The sequence below is a fragment of the Leptonychotes weddellii genome, chromosome 14 (genome assembly GCF_054177405.1).
Source record: "Leptonychotes weddellii isolate Sample4059 chromosome 14, ASM5417740v2, whole genome shotgun sequence".
NCBI classification, from domain to species: domain Eukaryota; kingdom Metazoa; phylum Chordata; class Mammalia; order Carnivora; family Phocidae; genus Leptonychotes; species Leptonychotes weddellii.
In genome coordinates this window covers 14,326,112-14,346,530 of record NC_138382.1, presented here as the reverse complement: position 1 = coordinate 14,346,530, position 20,419 = coordinate 14,326,112, and the positions used below count along the sequence as shown (strand labels likewise).

The 20,419-nt window shown below is 43.2% G+C and overlaps 1 protein-coding gene, 1 long non-coding RNA gene and 1 other non-coding gene across 5 annotated transcripts; all 3 read right to left on the bottom strand.

The window, feature by feature from the left end:
- Nucleotides 1–2,459: 2,459 nt before the first annotated feature.
- Nucleotides 2,460–20,419, bottom strand: LOC102738962 (nicotinamide riboside kinase 1). 3 transcript variants are annotated; one of them, XR_014139945.1, is made up of 6 exons: nucleotides 19,688–20,408; nucleotides 19,540–19,611; nucleotides 18,595–18,701; nucleotides 15,934–16,017; nucleotides 10,791–10,901; nucleotides 2,462–2,807 (listed from the first exon to the last, which is right to left on the bottom strand). XR_014139945.1 is itself a non-coding variant. In XM_081802853.1 (5 exons), exons 1-5 carry the CDS (start codon nucleotides 19,816–19,818, stop codon nucleotides 2,800–2,802), a joined length of 402 nt encoding a protein of 133 aa, XP_081658979.1. In that variant the 5' UTR covers nucleotides 19,819–20,419; the 3' UTR covers nucleotides 2,460–2,799. The 3 variants fall into 3 exon arrangements, 2 of the variants coding, with proteins under 2 accessions (XP_081658979.1, XP_006731321.2); XM_081802853.1 differs by lacking the exon at nucleotides 10,791–10,901 and having other exon boundaries at nucleotides 2,460–2,807; nucleotides 19,688–20,419; XM_006731258.3 differs by lacking the exon at nucleotides 2,462–2,807 and having other exon boundaries at nucleotides 9,504–10,901; nucleotides 19,688–20,406.
- Nucleotides 12,572–12,685, bottom strand: LOC115940238 (small nucleolar RNA SNORA12). The gene has a single exon (XR_004075023.1). It is a non-coding gene; the product is annotated as a small nucleolar RNA SNORA12 (small nucleolar RNA).
- On the bottom strand, nucleotides 13,477–15,927 carry LOC145716989 (uncharacterized). Its single transcript, XR_014139946.1, has 2 exons — nucleotides 14,544–15,927; nucleotides 13,477–14,505 (listed from the first exon to the last, which is right to left on the bottom strand). It is a non-coding gene; the product is annotated as an uncharacterized LOC145716989 (long non-coding RNA).

Below are 20,419 nucleotides of genomic sequence, written 5' to 3'. Positions count from 1 at the left end.
TGTTCAGAGAGTTGTTGCTATTCCTTTCTTCGATCTCCTGTTGGGTTTGTAGGTGTTCAGAATGGTTTGATCCCTATCCAGCTGAATTCCTGAGAGGAGACGAAATCCAGGTCTCCTACTCCTCCGCTATCTTGCTCCGCCCCCCTTCTTCTGTCATAATCTTGACACTGTGGATGAATACTAACCATTTGTTTCATAGAATGTCCCTCAGCTGGGCTTATTTAGTGTTTTCTCATGATGAGATTGCGGCTCTGCAACTCTGGCAAGAATACCAGAGAAGGGAATGTGCCCTTCCCAGTGTATCATATTAGGGGGTATGTGACGTCACGGAGTTTTTCATCAAGGGCGTGGCATGATACAACTTACAATTTGGAAGGATGACTCTGGCAGCTGGGTGCAGAATGAGTTGGAGTGGAGGGAGCTTGTGGTCAAGGCCCTGGTTAAGAGATGATGGGTGAAGGTAGCCTGAACAAAGGCTGTGGCTATAGGGGTGGGCATGAACGTCTGAAGATGGGATTTCTGAAGTGAAGCTAATAGGATTTGGGAGCTGTTTCCATAAGTGAAGTGAGAAGAGGAACTGAGGATAATTACTAGGATATCAGGATAACAGGTCGATGGTTGATGCCCCTCTCAGTTGGTGGCCAAAGTCTTTGTGATTCAGATTTTTTTTTTTAGATTTTATTTATTTATTTGAGAGACAGAATGAGAGAGGGAGAGAAAGAAGGGTCAGAGGGAGAAGCAGACTCCCCGCTGAGCGGGGAGCCCGATGCGGGACTCGATCCCAGGACTCCAGGATCATGACCCGAGCCGAAGGCAGTCGCTCAACCCACTGAGCCACCCAGGCGCCCCTGTAATTCAGATTTCTGAAGATTTAAAAAATAATAATTTGCTGGCATGTGGCTGCTATAAGAGGCTGTTTGAACAGCTGTGGAAAAAAGATACAGAAAGAAGGAGGAGATGCTCAGCCACGCTTTTACTCTTGTTTTCAAGTTTCGGGTTTGGAAATTCAGCATCTTTGTTGTGTATGTTTGAGCAAGACAGAAGTGTCAGCATCTCGTCATGACTCTCATTTTCTCCAGGTAAAACAGAATTTTCATATGTACTTGACAAATGTTTGTGGAACACTGCATGAAAGAGTCAGTGCTTCCGAGTCAGGGTCAAAGGAGGGTTTACAACAGAATGTGATGGGAGCTGTTGCAAATTTTCCCATGGCCAAGGAGTGTTTCATATAAACTGGCTTTGTTCTGAAGTCAAAAGAGTGAAGCCAAGAGGGAAATTCAAGAGGAAAGTAGTGAAGATGAATCTTTCTTGCTCATTTCTATGTTAGAGATAGAGGGGAGAAGAAAACCAGATTTTCCTAAAGATGGGGATGTGCCCCTGAGTTTCCAACGGCCTAAAAGCTAGTCCTAACTCTTACAGTGCATCGTAGAGGAAAGAATGCATTTTAGCTGATACTTCCCAATAAAACAGAAGTCTTTAACTGCACATCAAATTCATCTATAGAGCTTTAAAAAAATACAGATGCCCAGGACCCATCCCAAGTGATTTCGATCTATTATTCAAAATGCCTTTGGTTGGAAGTGGCAGAAATGCAACACAAATCAGCCTCAGCTGACGATTTGGAGTGGGTTGTATATTATGATCTATGCTGCATAACAAATCACCCACTTACCCCAAATGTAGCAGCTTAAAACACCGTGACCTTGTACAGTTACAGCGGATGGGGATTTTAGGAGTGGCTTAGAGTCCCTCACCAAGTTGAAATCAAGGTGTCGGTCAAGCTTTAGTCACCTAAAGGCTTGACTGGTGTTGGAAGACCCGTTTCCAGGGTGGCTCAGTTACATGGCTGGCAAGCTGGTGCTGGCTATTGGCAGGCGGTCCTACTCTTTGCCACATGGGCTTTTGCACAGGGCTGCTTGAATATTCTCACCATATGTTGGCTGGTTTTCCCTAGATCAAGTAATCTAAGAGAGCAAGGCAGAAACAGCTTGATCCAATATAATGGCTGGGATTAAGGTTTCTTTGAGGAGGAGAAGGGGCATGGTATTCATGGGTCAGATCATCTGTTGTTACAAAGGCTGAAGACCCTTATATAGAGTTTCAGGCCCAGAGCAAACATACCATATGTTCCATTCATTTTTTATAGGGTGAAAGGATTAAAATGTGTATCGAATGAGGTCTTGAAAGGGAAAGAATAATAATTAAAAAAAACAAAAACACAAGGGTTATGTGTGACTTGCCTCTAAGCCTGGGTTTTCATCTGTCATAATAACATTTTAACATTTGCAGAGCCCTTTAGATTCTATCACACAATTTTCTAACACCTTATTTGATCTTAAGAACAATCTTAGGTTTGTAGGATGGAGTCAAGAGGGTTGGGACTGAAAGATGGAGCTAATAATAGTGAACACCCACCAACTGCCAGGCATTTGACTGGGTGCTTTATATTCATTAACCCTTTTCACCAAATACCACGAGGTCAGTATTAAGAATTTCAATTTTGAGAGAGGCTTCGCTTCCTTGGGCTCAGAGAAGTTAAATGGCATGCCCGTGGCCAAGCATCAGCGTTGGAATGAAAACCTAGGTTTTCCTACTCACAGTCCCACGTGCTTTCCATTTGGCTGCTTCACAGTTCAGCATGACCAGCCATGGCTGCCACTTTCGCCGTGAGCTGCATCCTTGATTTGTCTTCATCTCTGTCGGCGTGGAACTCCCCAAAAGCCAGAGGGCCCTGTCACCGCAAGCCCACACTTACTGTGCCCTCAGCATGAGTTGCTTTTTGCTTTGGTGAGCACTTCATTACAAGCCTGTTGGAAAGAAAGAAAAAAAAAGAGGACAGAAGAAAGTATATGGGATTGGAAAAGAAATCAAGTTCACAATTTATACAGAAATAAATCCAATTCTCTGGGATTGTCTAACTTTGTTTGATTTTTATTAAAAATCTGGCTCTGGGGGCGCCTGGGTGGCTCAGTCGTTAAGCGTCTGCCTTCGGCTCAGGTCATGATCCCAGGGTCCTGGGATTGAGCCCCGCGTTGGGCTCCCTGCTCTGGGCTCCCTGCTCGGCGGGAAGCCCGCTTCTCCCTCTCCCACTCCCCCTTCTGGTGTTCCTGCTCTCGCTATCTCTCTTTTTTTCTGTCAAATAAATAAATAAAATCTTTAAAAAAAAAAAACACCTGGCTCTGATGCAGACTCCTTTGGTGGCCTCAAGGAACTTGGCACCTCATTTTTCTTTGTTGTCAAGTCGGGTAATACTTCTTAAGCTTGGCCTAAAATTCATGGATGTGGAAGGACAGACATGGGAAGCATTTTGTGCTCCTCGAAGTGTTTGGGAGACATAAATGACTTTCAGGCTGCACACATCATCCCTTTTACTAACGACCTCAAACTTCTAAACGCTCTTATAATTTACAAATATGCCTAAATGTGATTTGAGTCAAGGTTTCCAGCTGCAAGTAAAGATTACTTTTCCATGCTGTTTGTGGTTTACTAAAAGCAATAATAGGGGACCCTGGGTGGCAGAGGCGGTTAAGCATCTCTCTTGACTGTGGCTCAGGTCATGATCTCAGGGTCGTGAGATCGAGCCCTACGGCGGGCTCTGCACTGGGGGGTGGAGTCTGCTTAAGATTCTCTCTCTCTCTCCCCCTCTGCCCCTCCTCCCCCTCTCTTTCCCCCTCTCAATAAGTAAGTAAATAAAAAGATAAATAAAAGCAATAATAATACCTTTGGTTATCTAATATAGATGTCAACTCTCCCATCAAATAAATCTTCTATTTCTTTTTTTTTTTTTTTAAGATTTTTATTTATTTATTTGACAGAGAGAGACACAGCGAGAGAGGGAACACAAGCAGGGGGAGTGGGAGAGGGAGAAGCAGGCTCCCCGCAGAGCAGGGAGCCCGATGCGGGACTCGATCCCAGTACCCTGGGATCATGACCTGAGCTGAAGGCAGTCGCTTAACCAACTGAGCCACCCAGGCGCCCAAATCTTCTATTTCTGTAGACTAGCTACACAATAGGTCCTCAATCGAGTATATGGTAAGCACTCTACAGGTGATTGATATTTTTTTAAAGATTTTATTTATTCATTTTAGAGATAGAGAGCAAGAGTGAGTGCCTGAGCATGGGGGCGGGGGAGGGGAGGAGCAGAGGAAGAGGGACAAGCAGACTCCACACTGAGCTCAGAGCCTGAGCTCCCACAACCCTGAGATCATGACCTGAGCTGAAACCAAGAGTTGCTGTTCAACCGACTGAGCCACCCCAGCGACCCAAGATGATAGCTATTTTTATTATTGAATGTATTTTTCTTAAAGCTAGGTTATCTCCTAAGAACTTTAAAAGTCAGGCAAATAACTTTAATCAGGAAATCCAATAAGCATCTATATACTGCCTCTTAGTATGATTGGACCAGAATGAGAAGTCATGAAGATCAGCATAGATCTAAACAAAATAGCTTCAAGTGCTGATGTCATCGATCTCTGTTGCCTTTGTGCTTTCCTCTACCACATCCCCAATTTGTAAAACAGGAAGAGAGACAAAAAGTGAAAACTAGGATGAGCAAGTCCCACCAGAGTTCCCACTGGGTGTGCCTTTTGCCCAGAGAGAGAAAGAAGCAACTCACGCATGCAGGTAAGTTCAAGGAGTGTGTTGAACGTGGTGTTTTGAATTGCGTAGCGGAAGATCCCGGGCACTCCTCAGCCAGCTGACTATTGTGTTGATTGGTTCTTGGATTTCGAACTATAAAGCCCTTTCGTGGTATATAAAGTGGGCGACCAAGAGCCTGCAGGTGTGATTGCAGGCCAAGGGCAATGGCAACAGCAAGCCAAGTCACAGCGTTCTAGGACTCGCCTTATAGGACAGTATAGTATGGTGGTTAAGAGCTCCCTGCTTGGGTTCCAAAACCTGGTTCCAACAAGCGTGAGCCGTGGAACTTTGGGTAGTTACTTTACCTCTCAAAACCTCGTATTTATGTGGTCACGAATGAGAGCCAAACCTCACTGGAGACGGCACTGCCAAGGCTCAGGAATGGCTGGAAAGCAGCTCTGGTGTCATGCTGACAAAGCTTGCTAGAAATCCATCCTCTAGAACTTTGGGAACCACCCCCCCTTTAGGGGGCTGTGGAAAAGCGGCTCAGTGGGGAGGTGCCTCCCCAGAGGTATTCGGCTACAGTTGCCAACCCACAAGAACCAAGAGCAAAACCCTTTTCTTCTGCCATGTCTCTCCAGCACCCTCTATTGACAAAGCCTTCCCTGGGAAGGGAAAAACATGTAAAGGGCCCAGATTAATTTTTACAGAGGAGGCAAAAAGGAAGAATTTGGAGTGATAAAACCTATAACTAGCACGAGTGTGATTCGGCAATATCTTTAGGGGCTGATAATACTGATTCTTTCAGGCTGGTAGTGTCCAAGTAACATTCCACGGGGCCTGTCCTGGGTCTGCAAGCTGCTGTTGGTCCTCTGTAGAGCAGTCGTTTTGAAAGTGGTCCCTGGGTCAGCACTGTCGGCATCACACGGGAACTTGTAGGAAATGCAAATTCTAGGGCCTTATCCCAGGCTTACTGAGTCAGAAACTCTGGGGTTGGGGACCAGCCGTCTATTTTAACAAGCTGTCCATGTGATTCTGGTGCATGCTAAGGTTTGAAAACCACTGGGATAACAGTAAGTTCTGGGATCTTGTGCAGGCTTGGAGGGAAGAGTGAATACAGATTTCTTTATCCGAGCTTTAGTTTCTTTTTTTTTTTTTAAGATTTTATTTATTTATTTGCCAGAGAGAGAGAGAGAGGGAGAGTACAAGCAGGGGGAGCAGCAGGCAGAGGGAGAAGCAGGATCCTGGCTAAGCAAGGAGCCCAATGTGGGACTCGATCCCAGGACTCTGAGATCATGACCTGAGCCGAAGGCAGACGCTTAACCATCTGAGCCACTCAGGCGCCCTTAGTTTCAATTTTTAATCTTGAAGAACGTGACCTAACTCTTTGGGATCTGGAAGCGCGCAGGGAGCATATTATTATATCTCCACTTTCGCCTTGATGACGTGTTTCTGGACTCGTGGGCATGCACTTATCAGATATGCTCACTTTGGTAAGAAAGCTGATGTTCTCTTATTTGCAGGTCACACTCCCTTGATTAGATCCCTGAACCTGCTATTGCCATTTCTTTCTATTTCTGTGTGTTTGCAAAAAAATGAGCGCAACGCCTGTTCTACTTTTTCCATATCCTTGCTCTTCCCTAACTCTCCACCACGGATGGACTGTTGGAAGAGCAGCTAGGGCCTCATGCCTAAGGTCAGCCCAGCCAGATAGTGGCATGGAGCACACATTAGCTTCCCACTGCTCGTGAGCAGGCTTGTCTCCTTGACTAGGCTCCAACAGCCCAGAGCAGAAAGTTTCACGTTTCCCTGACTCAGCCCTTGTCTTCCCAGGCTCCTCAATTTGCAGTCTTCAAAGGAGAGAGGACAGATGACGTAGTCTGGCAGATGACTTTTCTGCCCTTTCTTGCTTTGAAATTAAAAAATGTGTGTGTGTGTGTGTGCGCCTATTTGAGCGGTGTGGGGATGGTGACCTGGCTCTCATCCCGCCACTAACTAGCTGCATGGGGTTGGGCAGGTCACCAGCTCCGGTTTTAATTTCCATACTGAAATAGAGGGTTGGACCAGCTGATCCTGCTCCAACATTTTGTGATTCTGTGCACTACCCCGAGCATGGCCTTAAAAGGTTAACTTGGGTTTGAATCTCACCCTCTACTGTGACAGTCCGTATAAAGTTCCTTTGTGATTCCTTCCTCTGATATTAAGTATGATGAAGCCTTCCTACAACAAATTCACCTAAAAGGATTGAGGCTACTTATGCACAGAGTGGAGATGTCAACAGGTTTGCTCCCTTCAATATATAAAGAGCATCTGCCTTTTGAAATAGATATAATGTCTCATCAACTGTGTGGGCAAGAGGAACTGCAGTGTGAAAATGCACAGCCAGAAATGAGAAATGAGGTAGTCTTCATTTTGAATTCCTGATTTATTTCTCACTGATAGTAGTAAGCAAAAAGATACTTATTTCCTCTCAAAGGGATATGACTATTTCTATTTTTAATGTCCTTTAAGCCTTTTCATCGCCCCTTCAAGGTAAAGAGTCTTTCTCTGACCTAGTTTTGCATGCTGAAATGGGGAGAAAAGTCAAGTGTAATGATCCTCAATCAGCAGGGACATCCCTCGGGGGTGGGAGTGGGGGTTGGGGAGAAGAGGGTATTTCAGAAATTCTTGGAAATGATGTTTAAAAAATTATGTCTAGATTTTATTCTTTTTGTTTTTAAGACTTTTTATCTATTTGTCAGAGAGACAGAGAGCACAAGCAGGGTGAGCTGCAGGCAGGAGAAGTAGACTCCCTCGATCCCAGGACCCTGGGATCATGACCTGAGCCAAAGGCAGGCGCTCAATGGACTGAGCCACCCAGGCATCCCTAGACTTTTATTCTAAAAAAAAAAAAAAAATTCCTACTGTTTTGAGAACAGTAATTTGGAATTCGAGCAATCCAAGCTTGATAAAATCATGGCCAGGAAGGGTAGGCAGAGAAAATGTTGTGGTAGGCACTTTGGGTTGCTCATTTGTTCCCTCCTCCTTCCTTACTAAAAGAGGATTGATTTTGTTCCCGTGGCAACATCCCCAGACAATGAATCATAATTGGTTCAAATCTGTCATGACAGTCTCTGTCTCGTCTCCCTTGCAGTGAGAAGTGGCCATGTGAGCCAGTCCTGGCTCCAGAGACATCTGAAGGAGTCTGCTGGGGACACTGTTGGGAGATTTTGGAAGGCATGGGCTATCTGTGCCCCCCACCCTCATCTTCCTGCTTTGATAACTGACACTACTTTGGGAACTTTTTTTTTTTTTTAAAGATTTTATTTATTTATTTGAGAGAGAGAGAGAATGAGATAGAGTATGAGGGGGGGAGGGTCAGAAGGAGAAGCAGACCCCCCGCTGAGCAGGGAGCCCGATGTGGGACTTGATCCTGGGACTCCGGGATCATGACCTGAGCCGTAGGCAGTCGTCCAACCAACTGAGCCACCCAGGCACCCAAAAGTATTTTATTTTATTATTTTTATTTATTTAATTTTTTTAAAGATTTTATTTGAGAGAGAGAATGAGATAGAGAGAGCATGAGAGGGGGGAGGGTCAGAGGGAGAAGCCGACTCCCTGCCGAGCAGGGAGCCCGATGTGGGACTCGATCCTGGGACTCCAGGATCATGACCTGAGCCGAAGGCAGTCGCTTAACCAACTGAGCCACCCAGGCGCCCACATTGGGAACTCTCAAGGCCTTCCTGGACCTCCTGGTGATAGGGCCACAAGCCAAGGATGGACAACCCTGGCTTTTTTTCTGACATTTTTGAGTTGTGCAAAAGCAGAAGTGCTGGACAAAATACAGGACACCCAAGTAAATTTGAGTTTCAGAAAAACAACAGTCTCACATATGTAGTATTTGGGACTTATTTATACTAAAGTTATTTATAAATAACTATAGTTTATCTGAAATTCAAATTTAACTGTGTGTCCTCTAATTGTGTTGCTTTTTCCCCTGAATCTGACAACTCCACGTGCAAACTCTGGACTGCCTGTCTTGAACTTTCTTCTTATGTTAAAAAAAACAAAAACAAAAACAAAAAACCCGATGAGTTTAAGCTACTACTCAAAAAATATATTGGTTGCATGTGAATTCATTCTTGATGTAATAGAAATTTGCTTTTGTACCCAGTATTTTTTGGGGTGTTCATCATGTGCTAGACACTGTGCTGGTTCGCAGAGATGTGTGTGTAACTCAGTCACAGCGGCAAGACCTGCGTTCATGGAGCTTCTCTGTAGCTGGAGAGACCGGCGCTAAATGAGCGATTCTAAATGAGTGATGGTAGTGTAATTCCAATTGTGATTAGTGCTCTGGAGGACAAGTAGGGGAACTTTGCGAGCATCTACAGAGGGAAGTTCTCCCTGAGGTAGGATGTCAGGGCACTCTGAAGGAGGGGCAGGGGGGGCAGGCTGATTGGAGGGGAGGGGGGTGCAAGTTTGCTCTGAGCATCGGGAGCAGCATGTGTGCCCACCACGAGGCAGGAAGGATCCCGGTAAGTTTGAGGAGAGGAGGTCATGGCACTGAACAGCAATGGGTTGAGTGATGGGCAATGGGCAATGGGAATAGAGAGGCACACGGAAGCTAGTTCAGGGAGTGCCCTGGAAGCCATATTAAGGAGTTTGAACTTGATCCTTACTCTACGCTACACCACACTATCAACTACTGTTGATATGAAATAGAGACTTCCAATAGTTTGAAATAAAGACTTCCCACAATTTGATCAGAGTCATATAGCTGTTAGGTGGGAGAACCGCCATTTGGGCTCAGGGTTTGTGTTTTTGTTGTTGTTTGCTTGTTGTGTAAGTGTGTGTGATCCAAAACCCCTCCCTAATTACCACTGAGTACAAGCTAGTTAGAGATACAGAAATAATGAGAGCTGATCAAATGAGTCTGTAAAGACCAGTTAAAGTTAAGGTAACAATGTATTTATATTTGTAAAGATTGAGAGAATTGGGAGCAATCTGTTACAAAAACAAGAGGTTGATCAGTACAGCAGATAATTTAAATTCCAGCATTGAAAGAGGCCTCAAAAAATTACACAATTCAGATCTCCTGTCTGTTCCTTTCAGTGAAAAGTACTACTTATCATTTAAGTAACCATAACTGATTTCTGTGACTTTAGACCATTGGTTTGACAGAAACAACAAAACACAAAAAATACTCCCTATTTTAACAAAGTATCAACACAAGTGACACAATGATCCAGTGGTTTTACATATACGTAAGAAACAGTAACAAAACACACACAAAGGGGGCGCCTGGGTGGCTCAGTTGGTTAAGCAACTGCCTTCGGCTCAGGTCATGATCCCGGAGTCCTGGGATCGAGTCCCACATCGGGCTCCTGGCTGAGCCGGGAGCCTGCTTCTCCCTCTGACCCTCTCCCCTCTCATGCTGTTTCTCTGTCTCTCTCTCTTTCTCTCAAATAAATAAATAAAATCTTTAACAAAAAAAACAAACACACACTAAGGGGCGCCTGGGTGGCTCAGTTGGTTAAGCATCTGCCTTCGGCTCAGTCATTATCCCAGGGTCCTGGGATCGAGCCCCGCATCAGGCTCCCTGCTCTGCGGGAAGCCTGCTTCTCCCTCTCCCACTCCCCCAGCTTGTGTTCCTGCTCTCGCTCTCTCTCTCTCTCTGTCAAATAAGTAAATAAAATCTTAAAAAAAACCCAAAACCCACACACAAAAAAGACACTCTAGTAAATTGTTGATTTATTCAATGTGACCGCTAAAGCCTTTATTTGCAGGAAATGGGCACTGGTATTAGATGGTAATGAATATTATAAAAATAGAAAAATATCAGCGTGCATTGAATCTAAGGTTAAGTGCTTTGTGATACTTGATAGGCGTGTATATACACACATCACACACATATATATCCACATACACAAACACAGAGACACATATGTACACATACACACACAGCCACATACAAGCACAATAGGTTACGTATATACTGGATTGTGGTGTAAATCTTATTTCGTACTCTGGGTCCCACTCAGAGAAGTTTGACAATCACTGGTCCAGAGGAACTGACTCATTGTGAGCTATGCTAGCTCTCTGTACTCCTTGGAGCAGGAACAACTCATTAAGGTAAATTCCTGTCCGGTGGTGTGGATAACGATTTACTGTTCACATGTCGGGGAAACCATGTGTGATAACACAAACAAACGAACCAACAGCTGTTATCATACCAAAGTACTTATTGTATCTTGGCTAAGGTTCTTAAATATCCTCCTTTGAGTTTCCTAATTCATCCCAGGAAGGATTCAGTGCACTCCATCTTTATGTTGTTACTTGCAAACCTTGGAAACAAATATAAGTAGAAAGAAATTAATAGAGAATTCCAATTCTCATTGTGTTAAATCTTCACACTATCAACAGTAAATCTTTTTTTTTTTTTAATGTTTTATTTATTCATGAGAGTCAGAGAGAGAGATAGAGAGAGGCAGCGGCAGAGGGAGAAGCAGGCTCCCCGCCTAGCAGGGAGCCCGATGCGGGACTCCATCCCAGGATGCTGGGATTGTGACCTGAGCCGAAGGCAGACGCTTAACCATCTGAGCCACCCAGGCGCCCCTCAACAGTAAATCTTAATCTACTATTAAGATTACAGGGATTCTGGAGCCAGACATGCTGGTTTTCCATCAAGAACTAAATACAGGCCAAGTCTCATTCTTTTAATCCTTAGACCTAATTTAAGCCTAAATTAAGATATCAGATATCTAATACCATTTGCAATTGGTATAATAATCGTTGGCTTCAAGGAATGAAATAGTTTGAAAATTAGAAGAATATCACAAAGGGCGGCTGGTTGTAGTAGAACTATTGTTTTGGAGCATTTTCTTTGATTTTGGGGAAAGTGCATGGGTACCTTTACTCTTTTTTTCTTAAACCAAGGAAGCCTAGCTGAATACTTGGTGATTTGGTTTGAAACTCAGTGATAAACCCATTGCATTCATATTATAGAGTTCGTGTTGGAGAAACACATTTTTTTAGTGTAGTATTTAATTTTTGAAGTATATACATATAAATATGATTATACTCTTTGACCAAGCAAGTGCTACTTCTAGAAAATTTTAATATAATTCCAGAAGAAGAAAACAAGTGATATGTGTAGATATTTTTATAGCATGTTATTTGCCAATGTGAAACACTTGTAAAGGTACTAAATACTCAGCAACTGCGAATTGGGTCATTAATCTTATGATAATTTGGGCTATTATATTAGATAATTATACTATTACTTTCAATTGGACATTATATTTTAAATTCGATGTAGAAAATGCCAAAAGAGGGGCGCCTGGGTGGCTCAGTCGTTAAGCATCTGCCTTTGGCTCAGGACATGATCCCAGGATCCTGGGATCGAGCCCCGCGTCGGGCTCCCTGCTCCGTGGGAAGCCTGCTTCTCTCTCTCCCACTCCCCGCGCTTGCGTTCCCTCTCTTACTGTCTCTCTCTCTCTGTCAAATAAATAAAATCTTAAAAAAAAAAAAAAGAAAAATGCCAAAGAAAAATACACACCTTTTATTAAATTTCATTTTGCAATTTCTTATTCCTTTGATTTGAAACGAGACATGTGACATCTTTCTTCTGCACTGAGATATCAATGCCAAGTCTTATAACTCACTTGTAAGGAGCAAAATAGAACTCAGCCTTGACTCTTTTAACTGGAAGAGCTATTTAGTTTTACTCAGTTTCATTATATAATAAATTCTATAAAGCTCCTTTAAATATTCAAAACTAATATAAAAATATTAAAAAAAAGAAATGAGCATTGCGATTAACGGTGTAACCATGTAAGAGGCTGATGTGAACAGCAAAAATGTTGGATGTGTACTCATGAAGATGTTAACATTGCTGATTGGTGGGAATTCAAGTGATTATTTTCTCTCTTTTTTATATTAAAACTTTTTTTTTATAATGAATATGCTTTTTTACTGAGATGAAAATAGACATTTTTTCCCCCTTTTCCTTTCCACATGTGGGAGCCAATCTCCTGTCAAGCCTTGCCCGTTCCTATCTAGTGTATGTGACAGAGTCAGGCTCCCTCGAAAGCGTAACCAGCATGCCACGGAGAAAACGACCACTGTGAAAATAAACGTTCTGCAAAGGAGTCTGAAAGTTCTGGGGGCTAGACGGCCTTGTCATTGTGAGGATAGGTAATGATTAAATTTTGCCTCAAACACTGAATTTAAATAACGATTAAATTAAACATATAACTGGGGCGCCTGGGTGGTTCAGTCGTTAAGCGTCTGCCTTCGGCTCAGGTCATGATCCCGGGGTCCTGGGATCGAGCCCCGCATCGGGCTCCCTGCTCGGCGGGAAGCCTGCTTCTCCCTCTCCCACTTCCCCTGCTTGTGTTCCCTCTCTCGCTGTATCTCTCTCTGTCAAATAAATAAAATATATATAAAAAAAAAAAAACAAAAAAATTAAACATATAACTTTATGTTCTTACTCTCTTGGGTCATTTGTTTCATTAATCATTAAATTCAATCTCTGTGTCCCTCTCATTATTATTACTTTATCACAATTATGATTTTATGGGCTTGGAAGGGAAGGTTAGTTCAGCAGGATTATGAGAGGTTATGAGGAGCCTGCAGAGTAGTCCACTGAAACCTAGGAAAGGCCTCCTTGCTAGCTCAGCCCCCAACTGTGGGTTAAACCAGGCCATGCGAAGGAGCCCTCCAGGCAGCCCTGCCAGGGCACCGTGGTTGCAAGAATTGGGAAAGGTGGTAGGTTACTATAAATAACACCCTAACTTATTTATGCAACCGGGGGAAAAAACCAAACAAACTGATACAGATCTTAAGAGGTAAGAAAAGCTGATCTGCTTTGGATTTTATGTCTCTTCTACCATTTGTTATTATTTTTTTCCTACTAAACTTTATCTGGTATCTAGAGCACAAGCAAGATAGCCTTAAAAGGCATAGGTGAATACTCCTTTCCAGCCCCTAGGACGTAAGCAAGGAAAGAGCGTTGCCACACACGTGGACATGTACTCTCTCGTGGGCTTTCCGTGTCCTTCAAAACATACCTGCTGTTCTCGGGCCTCGGAACAGACGGCAAAGGCTGATATTTGATATGGAACGAGCTTGCAGTTTGAGCTACTTGGTGAAGGCTCCTTTCATCTTTATCAGGAGATGGATCACAAGGCCAAACTCCAGAGTATGACTTAGTCACTAAAAAAATGGACTTAAGCACCGGCCATTACCAAGGGGATGGAAAGGTATAGGTTGTCCAGCAGCTAAAACACCCTGAAGTATCTCATCAGGGCCAGAAAGGGGGCCAATCACTCTCAACCAAGTGGCTTTGGCTCAGGTGCTGAACTCCTCCCTTCACTCTACACTCTTTATAGCCCTTCATGTGGGTGCCCTGAGCTTCCCTGCCTTTCATCAAAGTAACAGATGGGGGGGAGAGGCAGGCATATATGCCAAGGACTCTAAGTTCCTCTTATAAGAAACTTTAAAATGGTCCTGAGATTTCTTCAAATCGAATCATGCCTACATGAAGGGCTGATGCTGAAATCAGGAGTGTGTAGGCTCAATGGGCTGGCTGGGCTCAGATCCCTCGTAAGATAGGAATATACTGAGAACAAAGGAAATCTAATTCTTATTTTATTTATTTATTTTTTTTTAAAGATTTTATTTATTTATTTGAGACAGAGAGAATGAGAGAGACCATGAGAGGGAGGAGGGTCAGAGGGAGAAGCAGACTCCCTGCCGAGCAGGGAGCCCGATGCGGGACTCGATCCCGGGACTCCAGGATCATGACCTGAGCCGAAGGCAGTCGCTTAACCAACTGAGCCACCCAGGCGCCCGAAATCTAACTCTTATTAAGAGATGATGACATCTGGCCTAGGGTAGCTGCTTCTCAAAAGCAGGTAATATTCTCCACTGCAGGAGTGACTCACACTGCCTTCTCTTCAACGAGTGAATGATTGCATTTGCACGTGTTAACCGTGAAAATCCTTTTAGTTCCAATAGTTCAAATACAACAGCACCTGGATCTATAGTTTTGTTCTCCCAGCAAGCTTTTTCATCCTCCTTCTGGTTTCTACCTCCTGCTTTGCTCTCCTTTTGGGGGGATATTTCTCCCGCTTAACAGGAGGCCTTAGGAGAGGCATTCAAGGACAAGATGAGTCCATGATCCAGTCCTAGCCAATCAGAGTGTGCCATCTCCAGAGTGAAAGCGATTAGTTTAGCCCAAGCCATGTGACCCAAGCAGGATCAATCCAAATCTTCCCTGGGACTTTTCAGCTGGGCCAAAATGCAAAACTGCTTTTTACAAAGCTTTTTTAAAAAAAGGAATTTTAAACATATGCTAAAGTGGTGAGAATCATATATGAGCTCCTTGGAACTCAACACCCAGCTTCGACATTTATCAACCAAAGGGAAATCTAGAGAAGGATAAACTGTCTTTTTCTACTGGGGATGTTGCACCCTGGAGAATGGTGCTGCCAACAGCCATCCTATCCGTTGGTGGAGTGAGTCTGACTCCAAAAGAAACCCAAACAGCAACGTGGAATTATAGCAGAGCCTTGAAGGCTACATTTGAGCTCCTTAATCCAGCTGAGCCTGAAGCCGAAGCTACCCCTGTACTTTCTTCCTGCATAACCAGATCAAGGAGAGTTTCTGGTTCTTGCAAAATGTGGCATCTAAGATGAAAACCTTAAAGAAATACTCATTAAATATTTTCTAACACCTTGTGTTTATTTTTGAGGTATCTGGGGAAAAAAATTCATGGGAAATCTTTAAGAGGACTAAAGGGAAAGGAGCACTTTAGACATATTAAAATGAGATCATCAGGGGGCGCCTGGGTGGCTCAGTCGGTTAAGCATTTGCCTTTGGCTCAGGTCATGATCCTGGGGTCTTGGGATCAAGTCCCGCATTGGGCTCCTTACTCAGTGGGGAGCCTGCCTCTCCCTCTGCCTGCCACTCCCCCTGCTTGTGCTCTCTCTCTCTCTGAGATAAATAAAATCTTAAAAAAAAAACAAACAAAAAAACCAAATGAGATCATCAGCCCTTTAACTTCACTCTGCCCAAAGGATAATGTCAGTCCCACTGTAATAACAGCCATCTACTAAAAAATTAAACTATGTAACATAGACATCATGAAGGGCTGTAACAATGGGTGGATATTTTCACCCTTAAATAAAAAAAAAAAACAACCTCATACACAAAATAATCAAGGCCTCAAACCCATTCAGAGTCTCTGATTCTGAATTATCTTCAAAGCAAGGAATGAATGGATACAATCACTCCTGAGCATTCAGGTAAGCCATTCTTGGGTATGTAATGAACTCTTTTCCTGGCTGTTCCTTCACCATCCACAATACTTACACTTTTGCTTTGCTAGTTCTTGTATTAGATCTTCATACACTTGTGAAAAGAGATCCTCTTCTGATTTTGTTCCATCTAGGTAAACTGAAAAGGAGAAAGGAGAGCGGTTCAAATGCCAATGGGCCTATTAGTAGAGGATTCTTACTCTGGCATCTGACATTTCTTAAGAATACTAGTAAGTTTAGGGGCGCCTGGGTGTGTCAGTCAGTTAAGCATCTGATTCTGGATTTCGGCTCAGGTCATGATCTCAGGGTGGTGAAATCAAGCCCTGCGCTGGATTCTGCCCTGGGTGTGGAGCCTGCTTAAGAGTCTCTCTCTCTTGGGCGCCTGGGTGGCTCAGTTGGTTAAGCGACTGCCTTCGGCTCAGGTCATGATCCTGGAGTCCTGGGATCGAGTCCCGGATCGGGCTCCCTGCTCGGCAGGGAGTCTGCTTCTCCCTCTGACCCTCCTCCCTCTCATGCTGTCTCTCATTCTCTCTCTCTCAAATAAATAAATAAAATCTTTAAAAAAAAAAGTCTCTCTCTCTCTCATTCTGCCCCTCCCTGCTCAAAAAAAAAAAAGAATACTAATAGATTTATATAAAGGACACAGGACCTTAAACACTTAAAAAGAAATTAATAGCCATTAAAGACAGAAAGATTACAGTCAAGAAAAAAGATAAAGAAAAATTGGTTTAATAGGGAGAAATGCGTATTAACAGATGTGGAAATTATTATTATTATTTTTAAAGATTTTATTTATTTATTTGAGAGAGAGAATGAGAGAGAGAGAGCATGAGAGGGGGTAGGGTCAGAGGGAGAAGCAGGCTCCCTGCCGAGCAGGGAGCCCGATGTGGGACTCGATCCCGGGACTCCAGGATCATGACCTGAGCCGAAGGCAGTCGCTTAACCAACTGAGCCACCCAGGCACCCGGGAAATTATTTTTTAAAAAAGAAAGCGTTAAATGGCACTGTGTATGTGGCCCTTTAGCAGCACTGAGGTGGTGCCTCCCCAGAAGAATCATTTAAGGGGGTGGTTCTCCAACTTACTTATGCATCAGGATCACTCGTGAAGCTTTTTTTTTTTTTTTGGTGCAAAAAGGTGGTTTTTATTAAAGCATGGGGACATGACCCATGGGCAGAAAGAACCATGCAGGAGTTTGGTCTCTGCCACGTGTACTGACTCAGATTCTCCAGGCCTGGGAGATATGTATTCTTTCCCAAAATGGCATACGTAATTTTAGAGAAAAGGTGGAAGTTCAATAGGTTAAAGGAAGAAAAGAACGCTTTAATCAGAAAACTGGAGGTAAGAGATAAATTTGCTTGTTAAGAAAAGGATGCACAGTTTGGAAGGGCTAGAATGCGGGAGGTAGGAACACCGGAGAGATGAGATTTTAGAGCAAGGCTGTCTATGCCTTAGTCTTTAGGGGCCTGTTTGGATTTTATCCCAAAAAGCTGGAGACTTTTTTTTTTTAAAGATTTTATTTATTTGTCAGAGAGAGAGCACAAGCAGGGGGAGTGGCAGGCAGAGGGAGAAGCAGGCTCCCCGCTGAGCAAGGAGCCCGACACGTGATCCCATGACTCTGGGATCATGACTTGAGCCAAAGGCAGCCGCTTAGCTGACTGAGCTACCCAGACGTCCCACCAAAAGCTGGAGACTCTTTGCAGGCATTTAAGCAAAGTGGGGGCATGGTTAGATGGGTATTTTTTTTTTAAGTTTCATTTTTAGGCAATCTCTCCACCCAATGTGGGTCTTGAATTCACAACCCTAAGATCAAGAGTTGCATGCTCCACTGAATGAGCCGGCCAGGCACCCCTAGATTGGCAATTTAGATGGAGAGGGAGAGAGGGGCACCCTCCATATTTCTTATGTCATTCTGTTCTATTAAGCACATAATACATCCATGCTCACATAGCTAGGGGAATCTCACTAAAACAAGAATTTGGTATTTACCATGTCCTTGTTTGAAACCTCTCTGTAGAGGGCTTCCCAATTCTCCTAGGATAATGACCCAAGTCCTTAATTGGCCTATGGCCTTGTAGAGTTTAGATTTTCCTTGTGTCTCCAGCATCCCCTCTCTCTCTTGGTTTTCTCTACCAAAAATACACCAACCTTTTTTCAGGTGCTATTCATTCCTTCCTGTCCCTGGCCTTTTCGTGTACTGTCTGGAGTGATCTTCTGTCCCCCTGAACTACCTTCCTTTGTCCAATTAAACCCCTCAAGTGTGGTTTAAGTAGCTTCCTCAAGGAAGCCTTCCCTGATTGCTGGGCCTTGGGTAGTCCCCCTGGAACTTGCACTTAGCATAGCTAGAAAGGACATGCTCATGCAGCTAGTGTTTTTAAGGCCCGTTTCCCTGACAGAATGCCAGCTCCTAGGAGTAGGGGCTGGGTTTGTCTTATTTTCCTCAGTATCAACAGGGCAGTGCCTTGTCAGGAAGGCATTCGATTAATACCCATTTCATGAATGACCATCTAGAAGTTGACAGGCTTTGACAAGAGCCTTACAGAGAGAAACAGAAACCAGGACAGTCAATTGTGGAAGGGTCCAGAGTGTTCTGGCTTAAAGGCTTCCTTTATAATGTAATCCATGAGAAAAATACCTCCTTTTAAAAAAATCCTTTCTCTTGTGGACTTGGAGCAATGACAAATAAAGGCCTTCTGTGGGGGGAGAAAAGGTACTTACCAATTTCCCACGTGATGTTCTCCATTTCTTGTTTGTGCTTTAGATACATGGGCCACACGTGGCCATCAAAGTACCCTGGGACGTCTGGAGGCTTGTAGACCCTTGTACTACCAAAACACATAGGAAACTTTATGTGCACAGAAACACACAATTAATAAAAATAAAATAATAATGGTCAGGATAATGGGAAAAATCACTGAGACTGAATCTAAACAGAATTAAGAGTATACATTTTAGATTCAACACTAGTTACAAAGAGAACAAAACAGATTTAGTTTTCTGATGCAAATTACTTTTGTAATTCACTATCATTCAAAATTATCTCCCCCTCCTTCAGTGCTTTATACGAGAATTAAGAGACAAAAAGCAATGTAAATAATGACAGAGGACCTGATATGTTGGCTTAAGCTTTCAATTAACTGGTGTTCTTTGTGTCTGTAACAAAGTAAAAGCTCATGAATTTAGAATCATAATCCACATATATTTTACTTAAAAAAATTTTATTTTTAATTGAAGTATGGTTGACACATAAGGTTATATTAATTTCTTTTTTTTTTTTTAAGATTTTTTTATTTGACAGAGAGAGACACAGCGAGAGAGGAACACAAGCGGGGGGAGTGGGAGAGGGAGAAGCAGGCCTCCCGCGGAACAGGGAGCCGATGCGGGACTCGATCCCAGGACCCTGGGATCATGACCTGAGCCGAAGGCAGACACTTAACGACTGAGCCACCCAGGCGCCCCGAGGTTACATTGGTTTCAGTCAAACAACATAGGGATTCAACTTCTCCTTATGTTAGGCTCTGAGCACCCTGAGTGTAGCTACCACCTGTCACCATACTGTGTTGTTACAAACACTACGGACCCTACTCCTTATGCTGTGCTTTCTATCCCCGTGTTAATTTTGTCTTTTGAATTAGAATCCGCAAAGGTGATTTCAAAACTCACCTCCTCCTTCTCTTACATTCTTCATAAGGAATCGTCAGAAAGTAGCTTCGGTTCCACAGAGTGTCGAGGGGCCTAAAATAACAGCATCTTGAGTTCACGAGGTTTCCCCCCATTCATTGAGAGTCAATAAGAGGTTGAGGATGCTTACTTATAATTAAAGAGAAGGAAGCCTTCGATGATTAATATGGGAATTTCCTCGGTGCTTCCAGAGTCTGTTGATACCAGTGAGTGTCTTGAGCTTTCCATCCAGCAGGAAATGGTGGACATCATTTTTTCCATGTTAAGTGCTTCAAGCACTTCAAACAAACATACGAAAATATGAAATAGATACAACAAAAGGTTTATGATGTGGCTTTTTATGAGGAGTATATCCAGGGTTCTATAAATACATAGAATAATGGTATTTTATTTGCCCTTCAAAATACGTAATAATAAATATTTTAGGCAAACTTAAACTCTATTATTGACAAATTGGCATGTTTGAAACATTTCTAATATGGAAAATTTCAAATATATATACAAGTAGAGAGTACAATGAATTCCCATGTCCCCATTACCAGCTTTGGCAATCATAAACTCATAGCTAATATTGCTTTATTTATAGTGTCTATCCCTCCTGACTATACAAAAGTTTAACATTTTTGGGTGACAAAATATCTGTACCTCTGAAAGAAATAATACATTATATGTTAAAAAAAAAAAGAGAAGATAGTAGGAAGGGAAAAATGAAGGGGGGGAAGTGAACGGGGAGACGAACCATGGGAGACTATGGACTCTGAGAAACAAACTGAGGGCTCTAGGGGGGAGGGATTGGGAGGATGGGTTAGCCTGGTGATGGGTATTAAAGAGGGCACGTTCTGCATGGAGCACTGGGTGTTAT

Coding starts and splice junctions, on each gene's coding strand:
- LOC102738962 (XM_006731258.3), bottom strand. CDS start 19,818: ATGGAAAAAATGATGTCCACCATTTCCTGCTGGATGGAAAGCTCAAGA. Junction 18,702..19,539: donor GAATGTAAGAGAAGGAGGAG/GTGAGTTTTGAA, acceptor GTGTTTTGGTAG/TACAAGGGTCTACAAGCCTC. Junction 10,902..15,933: donor AGAACTAGCAAAGCAAAAGT/GTAAGTATTGTG, acceptor TTTGTTTCCAAG/GTTTGCAAGTAACAACATAA.